This window comes from Micrasema longulum, unplaced genomic scaffold (genome assembly GCF_059751315.1).
Source record: "Micrasema longulum isolate JH-2025_06_02 unplaced genomic scaffold, ASM5975131v1 h1tg000305l, whole genome shotgun sequence".
In the NCBI taxonomy this organism is placed as follows: domain Eukaryota; kingdom Metazoa; phylum Arthropoda; class Insecta; order Trichoptera; family Brachycentridae; genus Micrasema; species Micrasema longulum.
This window is the reverse complement of record NW_028277509.1, coordinates 15,661-31,885: the sequence shown is the minus strand read 5'-3', so window position 1 is coordinate 31,885 and position 16,225 is coordinate 15,661. Positions and strand designations below refer to the sequence as shown.

Genomic DNA, 16,225 nt, shown 5'->3' with positions numbered 1-16,225 from the left:
TGTAATATGTTCCAGTTTTTATTACATAATATATCATTTTATTTATAAAAATGAAAAAAACCCTAAAAATAAATGTGCGTGGGTATACTATATCTAGAAATAATTAAACGTAATATATGTGAGCGAATACGCTTAACAAGGATTTCTGAAAATTTTGGCTTTTTAGTTGCATAGGAAACTAAATTCTAACATATTTATTCATACAAATACATACTTATTAAAAATACAATAATAACACATACCAAATTCTATGAGGCAAAGGGCCATGTGTTGAGTTGGGATACAACATAACGGAAAGTAGAAGCACGTACATAATTAAATAATACCAAAAATGAAAATAAAATATTATTACATAAACATACATATATTTCAAAGAGCATCTGGACAACACGCTTAATAGTATATAAATCTATGCAATATCTCGCAGCAGTCTCCTGCAAAATCCAGACTTGTACACTCCTCCTGAAAATAGCTTTCGTTTTGGAGAACTTAAAATTTTCATATTATACTTGTTGCCCCTTATCTTGATCGATAAAATAAAGCGTCAGAAAATATATATGAGTATTGTGAAAAATTGCAAAACTGTCTGTTTCATGAGAGAATTTGAAAATCATTTATCCACAAACGTGAATATTTTTTATAGCCATAATATTTAAATGATGCATTACATGCATCTTATCATTAATTTGCTTTTTTATATTTTTAATGTTTATCAAACAAACGAATTTTTTAATTGGTTCGTTGCTACTTCATTGTGATCCTTATAATAGTATCCTTATTGCCTAGTAAAAAAAACAGATTTTAAGTAAAGTTATTTGAAAGTTATGATTTTCTTCGAAAATTTGAATGTGTTTTGCATATTCGATTATGTATAATACATGATTCATATTTCGTCAAACACATTTTGTTAAAACGATAAATGGGTTTTGTGTACAATATACAAAGGTGTGGTATTCGTTTTATACTATAATACAATATTCAAGGTTTATTGAAACACAATATGTTTTCTCCAAATATTTATTTCTGCGGTAAAGATCTAAGAAATAACACAAAAGCAAGTGACTCAAAATTCAGTTTATAAACTTGCTCGTAACATTAAAGACATTTATGGTGCATTCAAAGTGTTACATCAAACATTTCCTGAGATAATCTTCGCAAAGAGTAAATATGTGCCAAACGAAAGGGTGTTTCTTGAAAACGATGATTTACTATGCATAGATATTTTCTTCAGAATTCAGTGTTAAAAGGATAGTATTTATGCGTATGTCCAACACTGAAAAAAAACAAAAAATATTTATTTATTGTACACAATAAAAAATATCCACCGTGTTCATCCAAAATATTTTTTTATAAGATTTCTTGTGCAGAATAATTCGAGTAATGTCTTTTTAGTTACCTAATAATGCATATGAAACGCGCTTTTTACAAAATATTTAAGAATTTAATAATAACCGAGGAAAAATGTTGCTCCTTGATTTATTTATCCTTTTTAGCAAAAAACATTTGACGAATTATCAAATTCATTGATGGTTTTTTATTACTCGCTTCGTCTTGAAATGGTATTATTTTAAGCAATAAAGAAGTTCAGCTCTATGGAAAATTTGATATAAAAATGTTTTCTTACGCGCGGTAAAAATTAAAGCATTAAATTGTGAGGCAAAGTGTCTGGGAAATACATAATGTTTAATTTTTTTATTTTTAATAAAAACGAACTACTTTAAACGACGTCACAAGTTTAAATGAATTAACCAACGATAAGGGAATTGTGAAAGATTTCCGGTTTACGGTAAGTCCACTGTCCGATCAGCAAGTCTGACCGAGAAGAAGCGGAAGAGAACTTAAAAAATAAAAAAATAAAAATTTGGGTTAGTTTAATAGTCCTACCAAATAAAAAAAAACAATATACTTCCTCATTGGTAGGAAATTAGCGTTTATGAAATTCAAGACTACTGAGCAATGTCTATTTATTAGTATGTGTCTTTTTTGGGTGATCCCATGTAAGTTGGATTGGTTCCGACGTTTCGGCTACGATTGCAGGAGCCATGTTTAGGGTAAACTGTGTGTGTGTACCCTGAAGATGGCTCCTGGAATGGTAGCCGAAACGTCGGAACGAGTCCAACTTACACGGGATTACCCAAAAAGACACAAATTGGTAACAGTGACCGTGAAAACCTATACACCTATTCAATGCCATTTACTATGTAATTTTTCGTGTTAGGTATTACATAAACTTTTATCATGGGTGTATATCTAGATTTAAGATAACATCGAAAGTTTATCTGCTAAATCAGTTTTTGACAGTTGCCAAACACGAAAGCAAATTGCCAAAACGAAAGATAAATAACATAAATAACGTACGTATGTAATATGCATTAAGAAAGTTTGGGAAAGACGATTGGTTTTTGAAAGCGAAAACGAAGAAATCCATACTAAATTTTGTAATGTATCCTAAATAAAACAAATTTATTGGATTCTACTTTTTTTTTTATATAATAAACAAAGAGTATATTGTGATGCGTTTCGTCTTGTTAGGACATTTTCAAACAAACTAATTCAAATATTTACAGTTTCCTTATATACTAAAAATAATTGCTGTTTTATGTTTGTGGATTTCTATGCAAGCCAAAATAAGTAGAGCAATTAAAAATCAATCAGGGTACATTGAGTATATTTTAGAAGAATATTTTGGTTATATTGGGGTTTGAAAATGTCCTAACAAGACGAAAGGCGTCACAATATACCCTTTGTATATTTTATAAAAAATAAAGTAGAATTATAATCCAATAACCTTGTTTTATTTTTGATACATTACCAAATTTAATATGGAATTCTGCCAATTGTCAGCATACACAATAAATACATCCATACTATGCAAATAAGGTTCGGTTTCGCTTCGTCCCCCATACAAAAAATCCTGCCTAATCGAACCGAATTCCGGAATTGAAATTTTGTGATAAGGGCCCAGTTTTTTTTAAAACGAATATTTGATCTTGATTTTTAAAAACCAACCTTTTCCCATGTATAACTTATAACGTATTTTAATTCAGTAAATATTTTCAATAAAATAATTCTATCAAACTAGAGGCAAATTATATAATCATTTTCGTTTTGAAACAACACTCTACTTTATAATATACCTATTTACTTAGATACTCATTCTAAAAAAATATATATGTATAGTTGAGGAAAAAGACAAAATTCCGACATTTAGCTCTGTCTAACTTGACACAAAGGTTTCGCTTACGCATATTTTCATGGACGCAGGCTGATTATTCAATGTTTTATTTATGGTGGCAAAAAGTACACAATAGTGTGAAAAGAAATAGGAATTCACCTGCTTCAAACCCACTAATGCTTATAAGTATGTTACAGCATTATTGTAAATAAAAAGACTTATTCTTAAGTGCTCGTATTCTAAATTATATACTTACCCGTTCATAGTAATGTATCGCTCATTGCAATCCATATCTAAAAGAATTTTCATGTCTTCAGGGGATATTTTAAAATCAAAGACGTCCAAATTTTGCTGTAACCTTTCTTTCTTTACTGACTTTGGAATTACTGAGAATCCTCTTTCAATTTGGTATCTAAAACATAAGTAAAAAATGATTAAAGATTTAGTTTTCAGAATGGTTCGTGAAAAGTATCAAGTACCTGTTCTTGTGATAAGTTTGGTATATCTACTTGATTATTTTTGAGTGCATCACATTTATTTATGAGTCTATTAATAAAACTTTGATAAGATGCGCCACAAATAATGAAAAATATGTAATGATAATCAAAGATAAAGAAATAAAAGGAAGCGTTTGAAAATAATCTTTAAAATGTTTTATTTCCAAATAACTATTATTTATTCGAATAAACACAATAAATAAAAAAAAACACTAGTGCTTTGCAATACAAATGAATACTTTTAGAATAAAAAACGCAACAGTAAAAATGAGAATTTTATGCGAAAATAAATAGTATTCTTTAATCTCAATTTCTCTTCATCAAATCATAATCAGATCATATCTAGTCTTATCTATGGTTATTACTGAATAAATATAATACCGCCATGATTTTTTGATTCCGATAAAGATATAAAACACACACATTCTAGTAGATGTGTAATTAACAGATAGGTCATGTAGACGCGTATTTTCGACCGTATTTTATTTATATTACTTAGAAAACATTCACTCATTTACAAAAATAAAACATAAATATTCAAATAAAACGAAGACGACTATAGTTTTCATAAAAAAAAAAAAAAAATGTCATTACAATATAAACAGAGTACAAAAAACGCTGAGCGTAATAATTATTAAGAATAAACAAAATAGGTACCAAATGCACACATGCATATATACAAACAATTATATAAACTTACACAAACATGCATATATACGCATGCACATGTATCACATACTGTACATATACATACATGCATATCATATTATAAACCACACTAGATGTATTTTATTGTACAGTTCGTTCGAATATACCATAGTGTTTTTAATGAATTTAATAGTTCGTGACATTTGACAAGGAAATAAGGATATCCGCATTACCTGATGAGTATTTGAGCAGCAGACTTATTGTACTTGAGAACCAACGGCTTCAGGCGAGGGTCATCCAGCAGAACAGGATCTTCAGGACGTGCTGAAGGACGGTCAGGAGACCCCAGGGGGCTGTATCCCGTGAGGACGATACCACGTTCTGCCATCCACGATCCTAGCTTCTTCTGGGCTAAGTACGGGTGACATTCTACCTAAAAAAACACTTACATAAAGCTCATAAACCTTTTTGTGGCTATGATGTCATATGAATTTACACAGAATACTAGACTAATTATAGAATTTTTATTTTATTATTTATATTTTGCTATGTCAGTCCTTAAGTGTATTATTATTTTAACGAATTATGGAAAAAAAGTTTTTAAACAATAAAAATGTGTGTTAAAATCTAGTTTTTAAATATCTTTATTTCAAAATATGTCGTATTTTGCTTAATGTAACACGATGTTACAGCACTGTCTTTAAAGGGATTTTAGAGCGCAGTCTTATAAGAGATAATATATCTTTCTATATATATATATATTTTATTTTTTTAATATTAATTTATTTACAAAAAAGCGGACAAGAAGTATTCCAAATATATTGAACTAAAGTCGCGTGTTGAGTTGGGACGAAAAGAAAATACAACTACGAGTACAATATACATAATAAATAAATACGATAGACAAATACATTCGTGTGTATTGCATATTTTTACAACATTTACTAGATTTAAGGAGATATTGGTAAGCAAAATAAACAATAAAAAGCAGGCAACATCCGGCTATAGCTGATTTTTACATACTCTTTTGAATTTTTAAATTCACTTTTCAAACATTTTGACTTAAACCTTTATTTCACTATCCATTCTTCGAGTTTGAGGTTACGGAAAGCAAATCGCTGCGTTAGCAAAAGGCTCGGATCACCAAATAAAAGGTAATAATGAAAGAAATCATAAAAACAGACTTTTTACATTATTCGTGTGCGACAGATGGGCCTGATAGGCGTCTGTCTGAAAGAAAAATTAAATTGATGCTTTCAAATTTCTAGCTAAAATATTAGAAAGGAAGCTCAAACGTCAAGGTGTTATTAAAGTCTTTTTAAAAAAAAAATTGTATTAAGTAATATTTTTCAAATTATATTAATAAAACCAAAATAACATTGAAATTTATGTGATAATGTACAGATGAATAAATTTATTTAAGGAAATATGTGACACTCATTTTTAAATAATATTCCCACGGAGTTTCCCGTGGAAAAAACAATTTCTATTCATTACAATATTTGAGTTTGTCCAAATGTTCGTAGACAAAAGACTGGATTTCACCCACTTTGTCTACGAACATTTGGACAAACTCAAATATTGTAATGAAACCAACTGGTCCAAGAAGAAGTTTAAAAATTGAAAAATTGTTTTCAGGCGTTGCCTAGTATGTAAAATAATTCAGTCGATGAATCTCTTCGAAGCAATAAAGGTTTCAGCTCTTTAACTTCACTTAAATCAACAAATGTAAGAATTGAAGAAATATGGATGTTCAAACATAGGCAAAATGGTGTGTAAAGTGGCAGTGTGTAAAGTGGCCACTTAAACCAGCCAATGACAGGTCACAAGCCCTGTACATGCCTAGACTTCCATATTCCCTTATTTAAGGTATTCTCCATCCCTGTTGTTATTTGTTAATTTCAATTCAATTTCGAGGCGCCTGTAGGCCAGTGGAATGGCTATGTCATCAAAAATTATATTTTCTGTCATCAATCACATCACCGCACCATCTCAAATTTCTTACTTTCATTAATAGTCCAGCCTTGTTTTAATTAAGTACCTGATTTGTGACCGGTTTGATTTTGGCGATGGATAGTACTCTCTCCAATTGGTCCTTGTTGAAATTGGAGACACCGATACTCCTGACCAATCCCTTTTCCACAAGTTTTTCCATTTCCTTCCAAACGTCCACATAGTCGTAATCGGAATAGATGATAGTTCCATTTTCGTCACGGGGAAATAGTTCTCCTCTATCCTGTAAAATAATATTTAAAAAAATATTATCATTTATATTAGAGAAATGTATCTAACTACCGGCGGTACATCCAAACTACAGATACATATTTTTAGTTTCCAATCAAAATACTTTAAAAAAATTGTTTTCATTCTACATTCCTACTTTAGCCCAAGTGCAAATGGATGGTAATTTTGTATGCAATGATTTAGTATATTTTTACTTTTTTTTTGTTTGCACCACAACAGGCCAGGAGGCCTAATTACAGTGGTGAATTACATCACAGAGCACCCAGGCTTGAGAAAAATCACATTTTATTTTTTGTGTTCTCACCGGGAATCGAACCCGGAACCTTCCGTGCGTGAATCAAGCGTCTTGACCACTACACCACGGAGGCCGCCAACCTGTAACTAGGAGGATGGATCATTGGTGGCAGAGAGATGGGGGACCTCAATGCCGATCGATTTAACCCCCATGTACCTCCATTACACTCTGTATAGTGCTCATTTGGGCAGCTTTTTTCATTTGGCAACGCGTAATTTTTCCTTGTATGTGGGCACCATCAAGGATAGTCCTCAGATGCGGTGTGCGGTATGAAGATCTTATATTATGAGCAAAACATAGTAGAAATATATATTTTTAAATAACATACAGCATATGATATCGGGAAATGGATGAGAAATAGATCCAAGTATCCTATTCCAAATTCCTTCAGAGAGTATCGGCACATTTTTTCTACAGATGACGGTTCGTGAAAGGTGTTCCATAATTTGGAAGTTACGAATACGTCTTCTCTGCAATACAAAAACATAAGTATTGACAAAATAACTGAACAAAAAGAAAACAAAAAGGTCATATTTTACGAGGAAATCTTAACATAAATTTAATATTCTCTTTAAATAAAATAAATATATACAGGTGACTGCAACTGAACGCGCCATAGCAAATTCGCATATAGAGGAGATCATTTGCTAATTATTGGACCTCACTTTCCTGAACAAAAGTTTTATATATTAAAAAGTATTACTTTAATCTTTTTGATAGTGATAGTTATTAATGTAGTTTATATAGATGGTGTAAAGTACTGGGTTTTATGTTTCATAAATTATGTTTTATTACTATTTCGGATGAATGATATTATGTATTGTCACAAAAATGTTTTCTTTATATGTTCGGTCCCAAATGAGTTTTTTTTAATAACTCCTGGGAGTATAATATGTACGTAATGTATTATATGTTTTTTTATTGATTATAAAAATAATAGTTTGGAAGATATATAAATTTTACACTTTATTGAGATTTTTCCAAAATTTGATCTTCTAGTGTTAAAAAATAAGATATTTGACCTACTGGGTTAAAAAATAAGATATTACGTTTTTAAAAAAAATGGTGACGAACTAGAAAACTAGCATAGAGTAGAATAAATGATTGAAACACCGTAGTTTTTTTTATTAATTCAGATTGAATTTAATCGTAAAGTTTTTTTTAAAGGCGTAATATCTCATTTTTTAACCCTAGTTTGATGAAAGTTCTGACGTATAATAAAAAAATAATAAAAAAACTTAAAGTTCTGAATGCTTGAAGTTCAAATTTTGGTAAAATCTCAATAAAGTATAAAAATTGATATATCTTCCGATCTATAAAACTTTAGCTAGGGAAATTAAGATCCAATATTTAGCAAATGACCTCTTCTTTGTAAGAATTTGCTATGGCGGGTTCAGTTCCAGTCAACCTGTATATAATAAGAGAAACGAGGAAAAAATCCAACATTGGCATACTGCACTTCATTGGTTTACTAAATCTTACTCTACTCATAAGTTCCCATGAACGTAGGCGTAAATTTATAACATGTAAAATAAAATTAACTAATAAGAAACAGTTGGCGATAAGATTCGCCCTTTCGGGTTTCGCGTAATCGGCCTTTCGAGCATCGCGTGGGTTGAATTGGCTCTTCGGGCCTCGGTTGATTAGGATTTCGGGACCTTGAAATATCACCCCTTTGAGCCCCATTATTTATTTTTTGGTGCTGTTGTAATAAAGATGAATTCGTCGCTTTTGAGATTGCTTGATAATGCTTCCAAAACCACACAAAATATACAGGTAAATTAAATATCTACGCAAAAAGATCATTTAGTAAGCGATCAAATGTAAAATAAAAATACATACGAGTACCTAATATGTAAAACGTAACGATAATTACTGATATATTTATTCATTACGTTACGGTAACGCTTCTGAAGTTTTTGATATTAAATACGGATAGGAGAAAAGATTTATGAGTAAGAATGGGAACGAAATATTATGTATGTAAAAAAAAACACTTTTAATAGTATAATAATATAACGGCGGCCTCCGTGGTGTAGTAGTCAAGACGCTTGACTCACGCACGGAAGGTTCTGGGTTCGATTCCCGGTGAAGCACAAAAAAATAAATTAGATTTTTCTCAAGCCTGGGTGTTCTGTGATGTAATTCACCACTTTAATTGGGCCTCCTGGCCTGTTGTGGTGCGAAAATAGATAAAATAAAATTTATAATCGATGTACCTTTTGATCACACCCTCTTGAATTTTTTCCAAAATGGCGTCTCCAACTTCTTTCTCATTCTGGTAAAAGTAGGCTCCGTCAAAATGGCGGTAGCCAATATCGATAGCATCCTTTACAGCCTGTTTCACTTCGCCTGGTTCACTCTAAGGACAAAGATAGTTGTCATTTTACTAGGGAAGTTACGTTTGATTTGTTTCCAAAATAAAAATTATCCTGTGAAAAAATCGTGGGCCCACTTTAATTTAATACTTTTGCAAAAAAGGCCGTGCAAAATGATACCCCCTGAATTATAATAATAATTTTCCATTACAACGAAATTGCGATGCATTTTTTTTAAATCCACCCTTGACAAAAAATGCATCGAAGAATACGTCTAATCAGAAAATTAATTTCGTTTTTGTCGAGTAAGCAAAAAAACTCCCAACTGCGATGTTTTTCTTCTTTCAGTATAAAGGTATTGAAAAAATTGGACCACAGACTTCAAATACAAAGATAAAATTAATATTTTCTGTTGTATTTGAGGCTTTAGCGTTTACCCGCGGTTTTGCTTGGGCGTTATTAGGGAGAAATTAATGAATTCATTAGTGATGTCTTTTAACAATAATAACTCTCCATCCTTTAGTCTTTAGCGACGTAGCACAGGCATTCTGTTTTAATATGAAACCACTTTCCCCTTAGAATTAATTTTCCACTAAGAAATTTCCCGAGGCAGTAAAAAAAAAATTGTGACGAGAAGTAGCTTTTGACACTTATCAGCTCTCCGAGAAATCAGCTTATCCAGAAAAACAATCACGTCAATCGATCGCTCCACTGCGACGCGAAGGAAACAAAAAACAAACAGAAAAACACACTTTCGCATTTATAACATTATTAAGTCTGGATGTGCAAATCATTACAAAAAAACAAGAAGGCACTGGATTTAACGCTTGGATTTTATCTACATAGACAATAGGCATATCTCGTCAGAGATTAAGTATGTATTAGGTACAAAAACACAGATATCTCAACTGAGATGAAGGAATGTATAAGTGAATAAGGAGGGCTAGAAATTTACAGCAGGGTTTTAAAATGATATTATAATATATTTTATTTGAATGAATTATGCCAGCTTTTTGAATATCCTCTTTTAACGTTTCACGAGATTCACTCACCCGCCATTGTCCTTAGTTCCGAAAACAACACAGGACTAGATTTGGGGTCGCATTTCTTGGAGTCTATGAAAGATATATATAAATATTGTTCTAGTGTGTTGTAGAATGTCTTCAGTACACTGATTACAAAATAAAAGAAAATATTAAAAATTCCTGATAACGATCTGGATGTTTGGCAATCCGAATGACGGAGTTCGGATAAACGGAGATTTACTCTACTCCCATATTTTTTTTATCCCAAAAATCTATATTAATTAACTGATTTATTTATTCATTTAACCATGGATTTTTAGTTACGTTTAAATAACTGACATTTGATACATTTTTGAAAAACGGATTCTTACGCTAAATGTAAACATTCACCAATTAAACCAGTCAATGACAAGTTCTGTAAATGCTTAGACTTCTATACTCCCTTCTCAAACATTTTTTGTCATCAACAACAAAAATATAATTCCCCTCTTTACAATAAAGTTATAATTTGACAAGATGTTTAAAAAGTTAATTCCACAATATTTATTATATTATATAAAACTACTAGCGGACCCGACAGACGTTGTCCTGCCCGAACGTTGGCTTGCCTGCAATTATCTTGGAAAAATATTTTTCATCTAGGTACTTGTTTGTGATTACAGTGGTGCCTCGCATAACGAACGCCTCGCACAGCGAACGCTGCACACAACGAACTTCCTTTTCGTTCATTTCACGATTCATACAACGAACTTTGCTTCACACAACGAACTTCGCTTCACACAACGAAGTCGCCCACTTCACACGATCACTGCCGATTTATTGCATCCTTCCGCGCAGGCAGTCGTTAGTCACTGAGCAGTACGCTTAACTTACGCACGTGTCGCAGCAATCGTTGAAGAGGATGTAGAGGAGCTTATTGAGGAACACAAAGAAGAGCTGACAACTGAAGAGCTCCAAACACTTCTGACCCAACAACAGGACAATGCTCAAAGGGAAGCGTCATCTGATAACGAGGAGCAACAATCAAACAATCAACCAATTCCAACTGCTGACATCAAGAACATCCTGGTCAAATGGAAAGCAGTTCAAGAGTTTACCAATGCCCACTATCCGGATTCCGCTGAAGCAAACAGGATCAACGACCTGTACTCCGATACTCTTGTCCGTTATTTCCGGCAGATGTTGAAGAAAAGAGAGAAACAAACGACTTTGGACAGGTTTTTCACTGCACCATCGGCCAAAAAGCGGAAAATGGATGAAGATGTGCAAGATTCGATTATTTCTTAAAATTAAACAATGTGTGTTTTTTTCATTATGTTTTTAGATGTATCTAAATAAAAATAATAACAAAAAATTTATCTTTTTTTTATGTCATCTTACCATATTTTATGCTACAGAACGAATTATTTTTTTTAACATGTATTGTTATGGGAAAACGCGTTTCACATAACGAACTTTTCGCATAACGAACTTGCTCCTGGAACGAATTAAGTTCGTTGTGTGAGGCACCACTGTAAATTCAAAAACTAAAAATTATTGATATTCAAAAAGTATTTAATTTAAGTAGGTACTTGTTTATTTTTGAATTCCAAAGCATAAAATACATTTTTTTTTCAAATATGGCATTCTTTTTGCAAACGTCAAACTCCGGTCGTCTCACCAACAAAGGGGTGTACTTATGTAGGAATACTATTTTTAAAAATATATTGAATTTAATATTATTTTGGTGTCACCAAAAATCCAATAAAAAGAAATAAATGGGTACAAATTATAAGGAGTTTAAAGAAAGAATCTGATTGAGATCCACAAAAAACAAATGCTGTTTGTAAACATTCAAAAATAAACTTTTTTATACACAAAAAAACAATATCTTTCCATTTTTTGCAAATGCATTCTCCTCGAATGCAACCCGGGTAGATCGATGAATAAAACATTTATGCTCCTAACTTCGTTTTTACATATTCGATTGAAGATTTTAATACCTACGAACACGAACAGCGCAAATATCTATATTTTTCTGAAAACCGCACGTAAATCGGTTAAGCCGTTTAGGAGGAGTACGGTGACATCACATGTACAGAGGAATTATATATAAATAAAGATATAATATATATATATATATAATATATAAAGATTTTAAAAATGTTAAGTGATGAATTTTAGAATTATTCTGGTATCTCAATTATAAATATCATTACAATTTATTATGATGATTCTCTGCACCAATTTGTAAAATTGAATATTTATTTGAATTATTATGCAAGAAATTTTTTTATTTCTGTTTTTTTTTAACACAGAAGTACATTTTTATTTTATTCCTTTATGCACGCGAGAATTGTTTTTTAAATTACTTAATGGGAAACGTTAATATAAATACATGTATTAAATTAATATTAAAAATTGTATTAAGTTTTTTCTTTGATCTATTTTTGGAATCTAAAATAGCTCAAATTTTTTTCATGTAAGGAATGTTGAGGTTTTCAAATATGAATTTAATAATTCAAGTATGCACAATTGTAAAAATATTTACTGAATTTATAATAATTTTATACGATCCTCCACAGTCAATATTCAATTATCCTCAAATTCATAAAACATGTCCAATTACCTTCCACGTTCCTAAGCCCACTGTTGGCATGGAGTAGCCATTATTGAACTGAATATTAGTTGCCATATTGTTCTACGCGGCTGTTGTTCGATACTCAATACTTAATCACAAAACCAGCCTTTTATTTCCTAAAGCCAGGACAGGTAAACAAACGAACACAGTAATAGATTATATTTTTTAAATTTGTTTTTTATTTTTTATTTTACACGGCTTACCACATTTTATTACACCGTAATACAAAATTAAATAAACCTACTACATTGATACACGTGATGATATAATTAAAATAAAACAAATGACATAAAAAATTATGCATTAAATAAACCGAATGCAATTGGAGGACAAAATTAATATGGAAAACAAAAATAAAGATAAAATACAAAATACACTTGTATTATCATCATCATTCCCTTTTCGCACCGAATCGTTCATAGGGCACTGCATTGGTACACCAATCGCAGCGTATCTTGATAATTTTTGTTACATGAAGGTAAGATGACCAGTCTTACGCTTCAGGTACCAGTCCAGAGACTATGAAATATTCTAGTGTGAAAACACCTTTTTAATAAATATTTCATATCGACCATGTCGGAAATCGAACCCGAGACCTCTTGAATGGCAGGCAAACGCGCTGACCTTACATCACGAGGCCGGCATGGTTGATCTGAAATATTTACGTAGGTACACTTAAATATGATGAGAAAACTAAATATGATTAATATAAACTTAAAGTAGAAAGTGAGATTCTAGACATTTTTCGAATTGTGAATCACTCGTGTTAAAAATTAGTGATGCAACAGACCTCTGCTTCTGCTTCCGCAACTGCGGAAGTTCTGCGCGGTTTTTAACATCCGTTTCTGATTCTGTGTCCGCAACTTTTATAACGGAACTTTACGCGCGGGTGGGGTGTTCCAGGCGTTCCAGACAACCACAAGCGAGCCGGGCGCGTGCTTTCGGCATTTGTCGCAACGCGTTTGTTTACATACTTTTTTTACTTCATTATACACCGGAAGTGAGTGTAAGCTCGTAAGATTTTCTGTTCTTGCTTGTTTAATTAATTAATTTGTGACGTGTGTGTAACTTAAGTGCAAATATGAAACCAAAAACAAGTCCTATTTGTAACTATTTCGTTGAAATTGACGATCTAACAGCCAAATGTAAACTATGTGCCAAACTCAAAATGAGAATGAAGTTCATTCTACGTCATCATCAATGATGAATTCATCATTACTATAGTTAGAATCCACGTTTAGTATGAATGAAGACCAGCAAGACTCGATTACAAATAACAAGAATGACAATCTTTTTTTGGAGACACAGTCACAACTTCAAGAGTACGAAAAAGAAAAACGATTGCCTTTACACGAGGATCCGCTTATGTGGTGGAAATTAAATTCATGCGAATTTATTAATTTAATTTATTCATGCGAATTAATCATAAGTATTTTGCCATTAGAGCGCCAATATTGATCAGCTCCTTCTAGCATCGTCGCCATTGAGAAATTATTTAGCGTAGCTGGTCACCGAACAAGAAGTCAAGAACACAGGAACAGATTGTTAGGTGTAAAAGCGGCCAAACTGTTTTTCATAAAATATAACTTACCACTACTTCATTATGAATATTAATTTCATTAAAAATTATATTATTTTTTTTAATTTACTATTTTTTCATAGTATTTACACTTCCGCATTCGTTTCCGTTCCTGCTTCCGTTACGTTGCATCGCAATTAAAAATATCAACAATATTCCCATATTTATTAGCAATAATTGCACACCTTTTAATAACGTCATTGCAACTGACGTTAGTTCGGCAGTTTTCTTCCAGAAATAATATTTGTTGCCTTTATCGTATTTGTGGTACATGAACGCTTATTAACTGTACAATTTCTGGGCAATCAAAAAGAGAGTTGACTACGTGGATAACCTGCTAGCCACGCTTTCTCCCGCGAGAGCGTTCAGAATAGCACTGCTAGACTTTTATTATTAGTCTACATTTCCAACTAGGGAGCGGACACGGAATGATGTACCTACAAATTGAATTACAATTAGCTATTATATTTTTTACTTTTTTAAATATTTTCATTTGTTTATTTTTCCATACATATCTTAAAATTTTAATTACAAAAAAATAAATAAAAAAAAAACATTTTGAAATTACTTACAGTACTTGAAATCGTACAATCTTCTATCCCTAAGTAGTCGTGCTAATAAAGAAAAAATATTCGTCAAAATGTTTTATTTTCGTGCTTAATATTGCTGACACGGGATGGTCGTCAAATTGATGTCGAGGATAGATCCTCCAAAGCCTCTTATAAAAACAGGTAATTCAACATTTAAAAAAATATCTTAAAAATAGACACCCGACTGCCGGCTGTCGTGAAAGGAGTTTGACAGAGTTCATTGTTTTTATATTCCTTTTTTTAAAAAAAAAAAAATATATTTTTCGTTTTTTTTTTCTCTGTCCTTGTCAGTTTCAGTGCTGCAGAACAGCGATTATTTGATATTTTAAAATACATGTTACAATATGTTACCCACTGAATCTAAAGACTTTTCGGTGGGACACATTAAAAAAAAAAATTACGACAGGTTTATTTTACATAATTTTGTTTATACCATACAAAATTTGTTTATTAAAAGGCACTATGAAGTATTTATAAGATATTTCTTCAGTCATTTTTTTCATTTGAAGATCCTTCATGTTAATGATGGTTTGTGGGAGATCATTGAACAACCTTGGAATAAGGCAATTTAATGTTCGTTTTCCGAAATAATTTGTAATTCGAGGAACGACCATGGAGCCCTTAGTTTTTAATCTAGTGTTGTGAGTGGGGGAAACTCTTTTTTTATATTCCGGATCAACAAAATGATCTACAATTAATAGACACGAAGTTGTTTTACCGGCAGGACATTACAGAATTTAAAATATACACCTTCGCTTATATGTTTCGTCTCACCTGAATATCATGACCCCAGACACGCACTCCGTAAGATATAATCGATTTAATGAGCGAGGTATATATATGTTTTTAATTCCGTATTAACATCTGATTAATTAATGTTCTGACGAAGAGACGGGTACGCCTGGAAACTGGTAGCCATAGAAAAGTTAGTAAGAGGTTATTTACAAATATTTAATAACATTTAGCCGTATTAAAATGTTTAAAATTGACTGATTTAGAACAAATGCACTAACCGCTTAGTCGCGCCGAAATAAATACTAAAAAATACTAACATATCAACTTAAAATGTGTATACCTATATGATACCTAACGTTTCATTTGACAAGCCCTTCAAACTGAATATCATACATTATTGATAAGATAATTTAAGTGCTCCAATTGCTTTGAATTTTGCAGATAAAAATCGGTTAAACTCTTGAATATTATATTCAGTACTTTACAGAATAACATCGAA

The 16,225-nt window shown here is 31.6% G+C and overlaps 1 protein-coding gene across 1 annotated transcript; it reads right to left on the bottom strand.

Annotated features, from left to right (window-relative positions):
* Nucleotides 1–1,003: 1,003 nt before the first annotated feature.
* On the bottom strand, nt 1,004–12,923 carry LOC148282684 (aldo-keto reductase family 1 member B1-like). Its single transcript, XM_088224695.1, has 7 exons — nt 12,811–12,923; nt 9,079–9,221; nt 7,188–7,329; nt 6,362–6,556; nt 4,554–4,753; nt 3,432–3,587; nt 1,004–1,273 (listed from the first exon to the last, which is right to left on the bottom strand). Exons 1-7 carry the CDS (start codon nt 12,874–12,876, stop codon nt 1,228–1,230), a joined length of 948 nt encoding a protein of 315 aa, XP_088080821.1. The 5' UTR covers nt 12,877–12,923; the 3' UTR covers nt 1,004–1,227.
* Nucleotides 12,924–16,225: the final 3,302 nt, after the last annotated feature.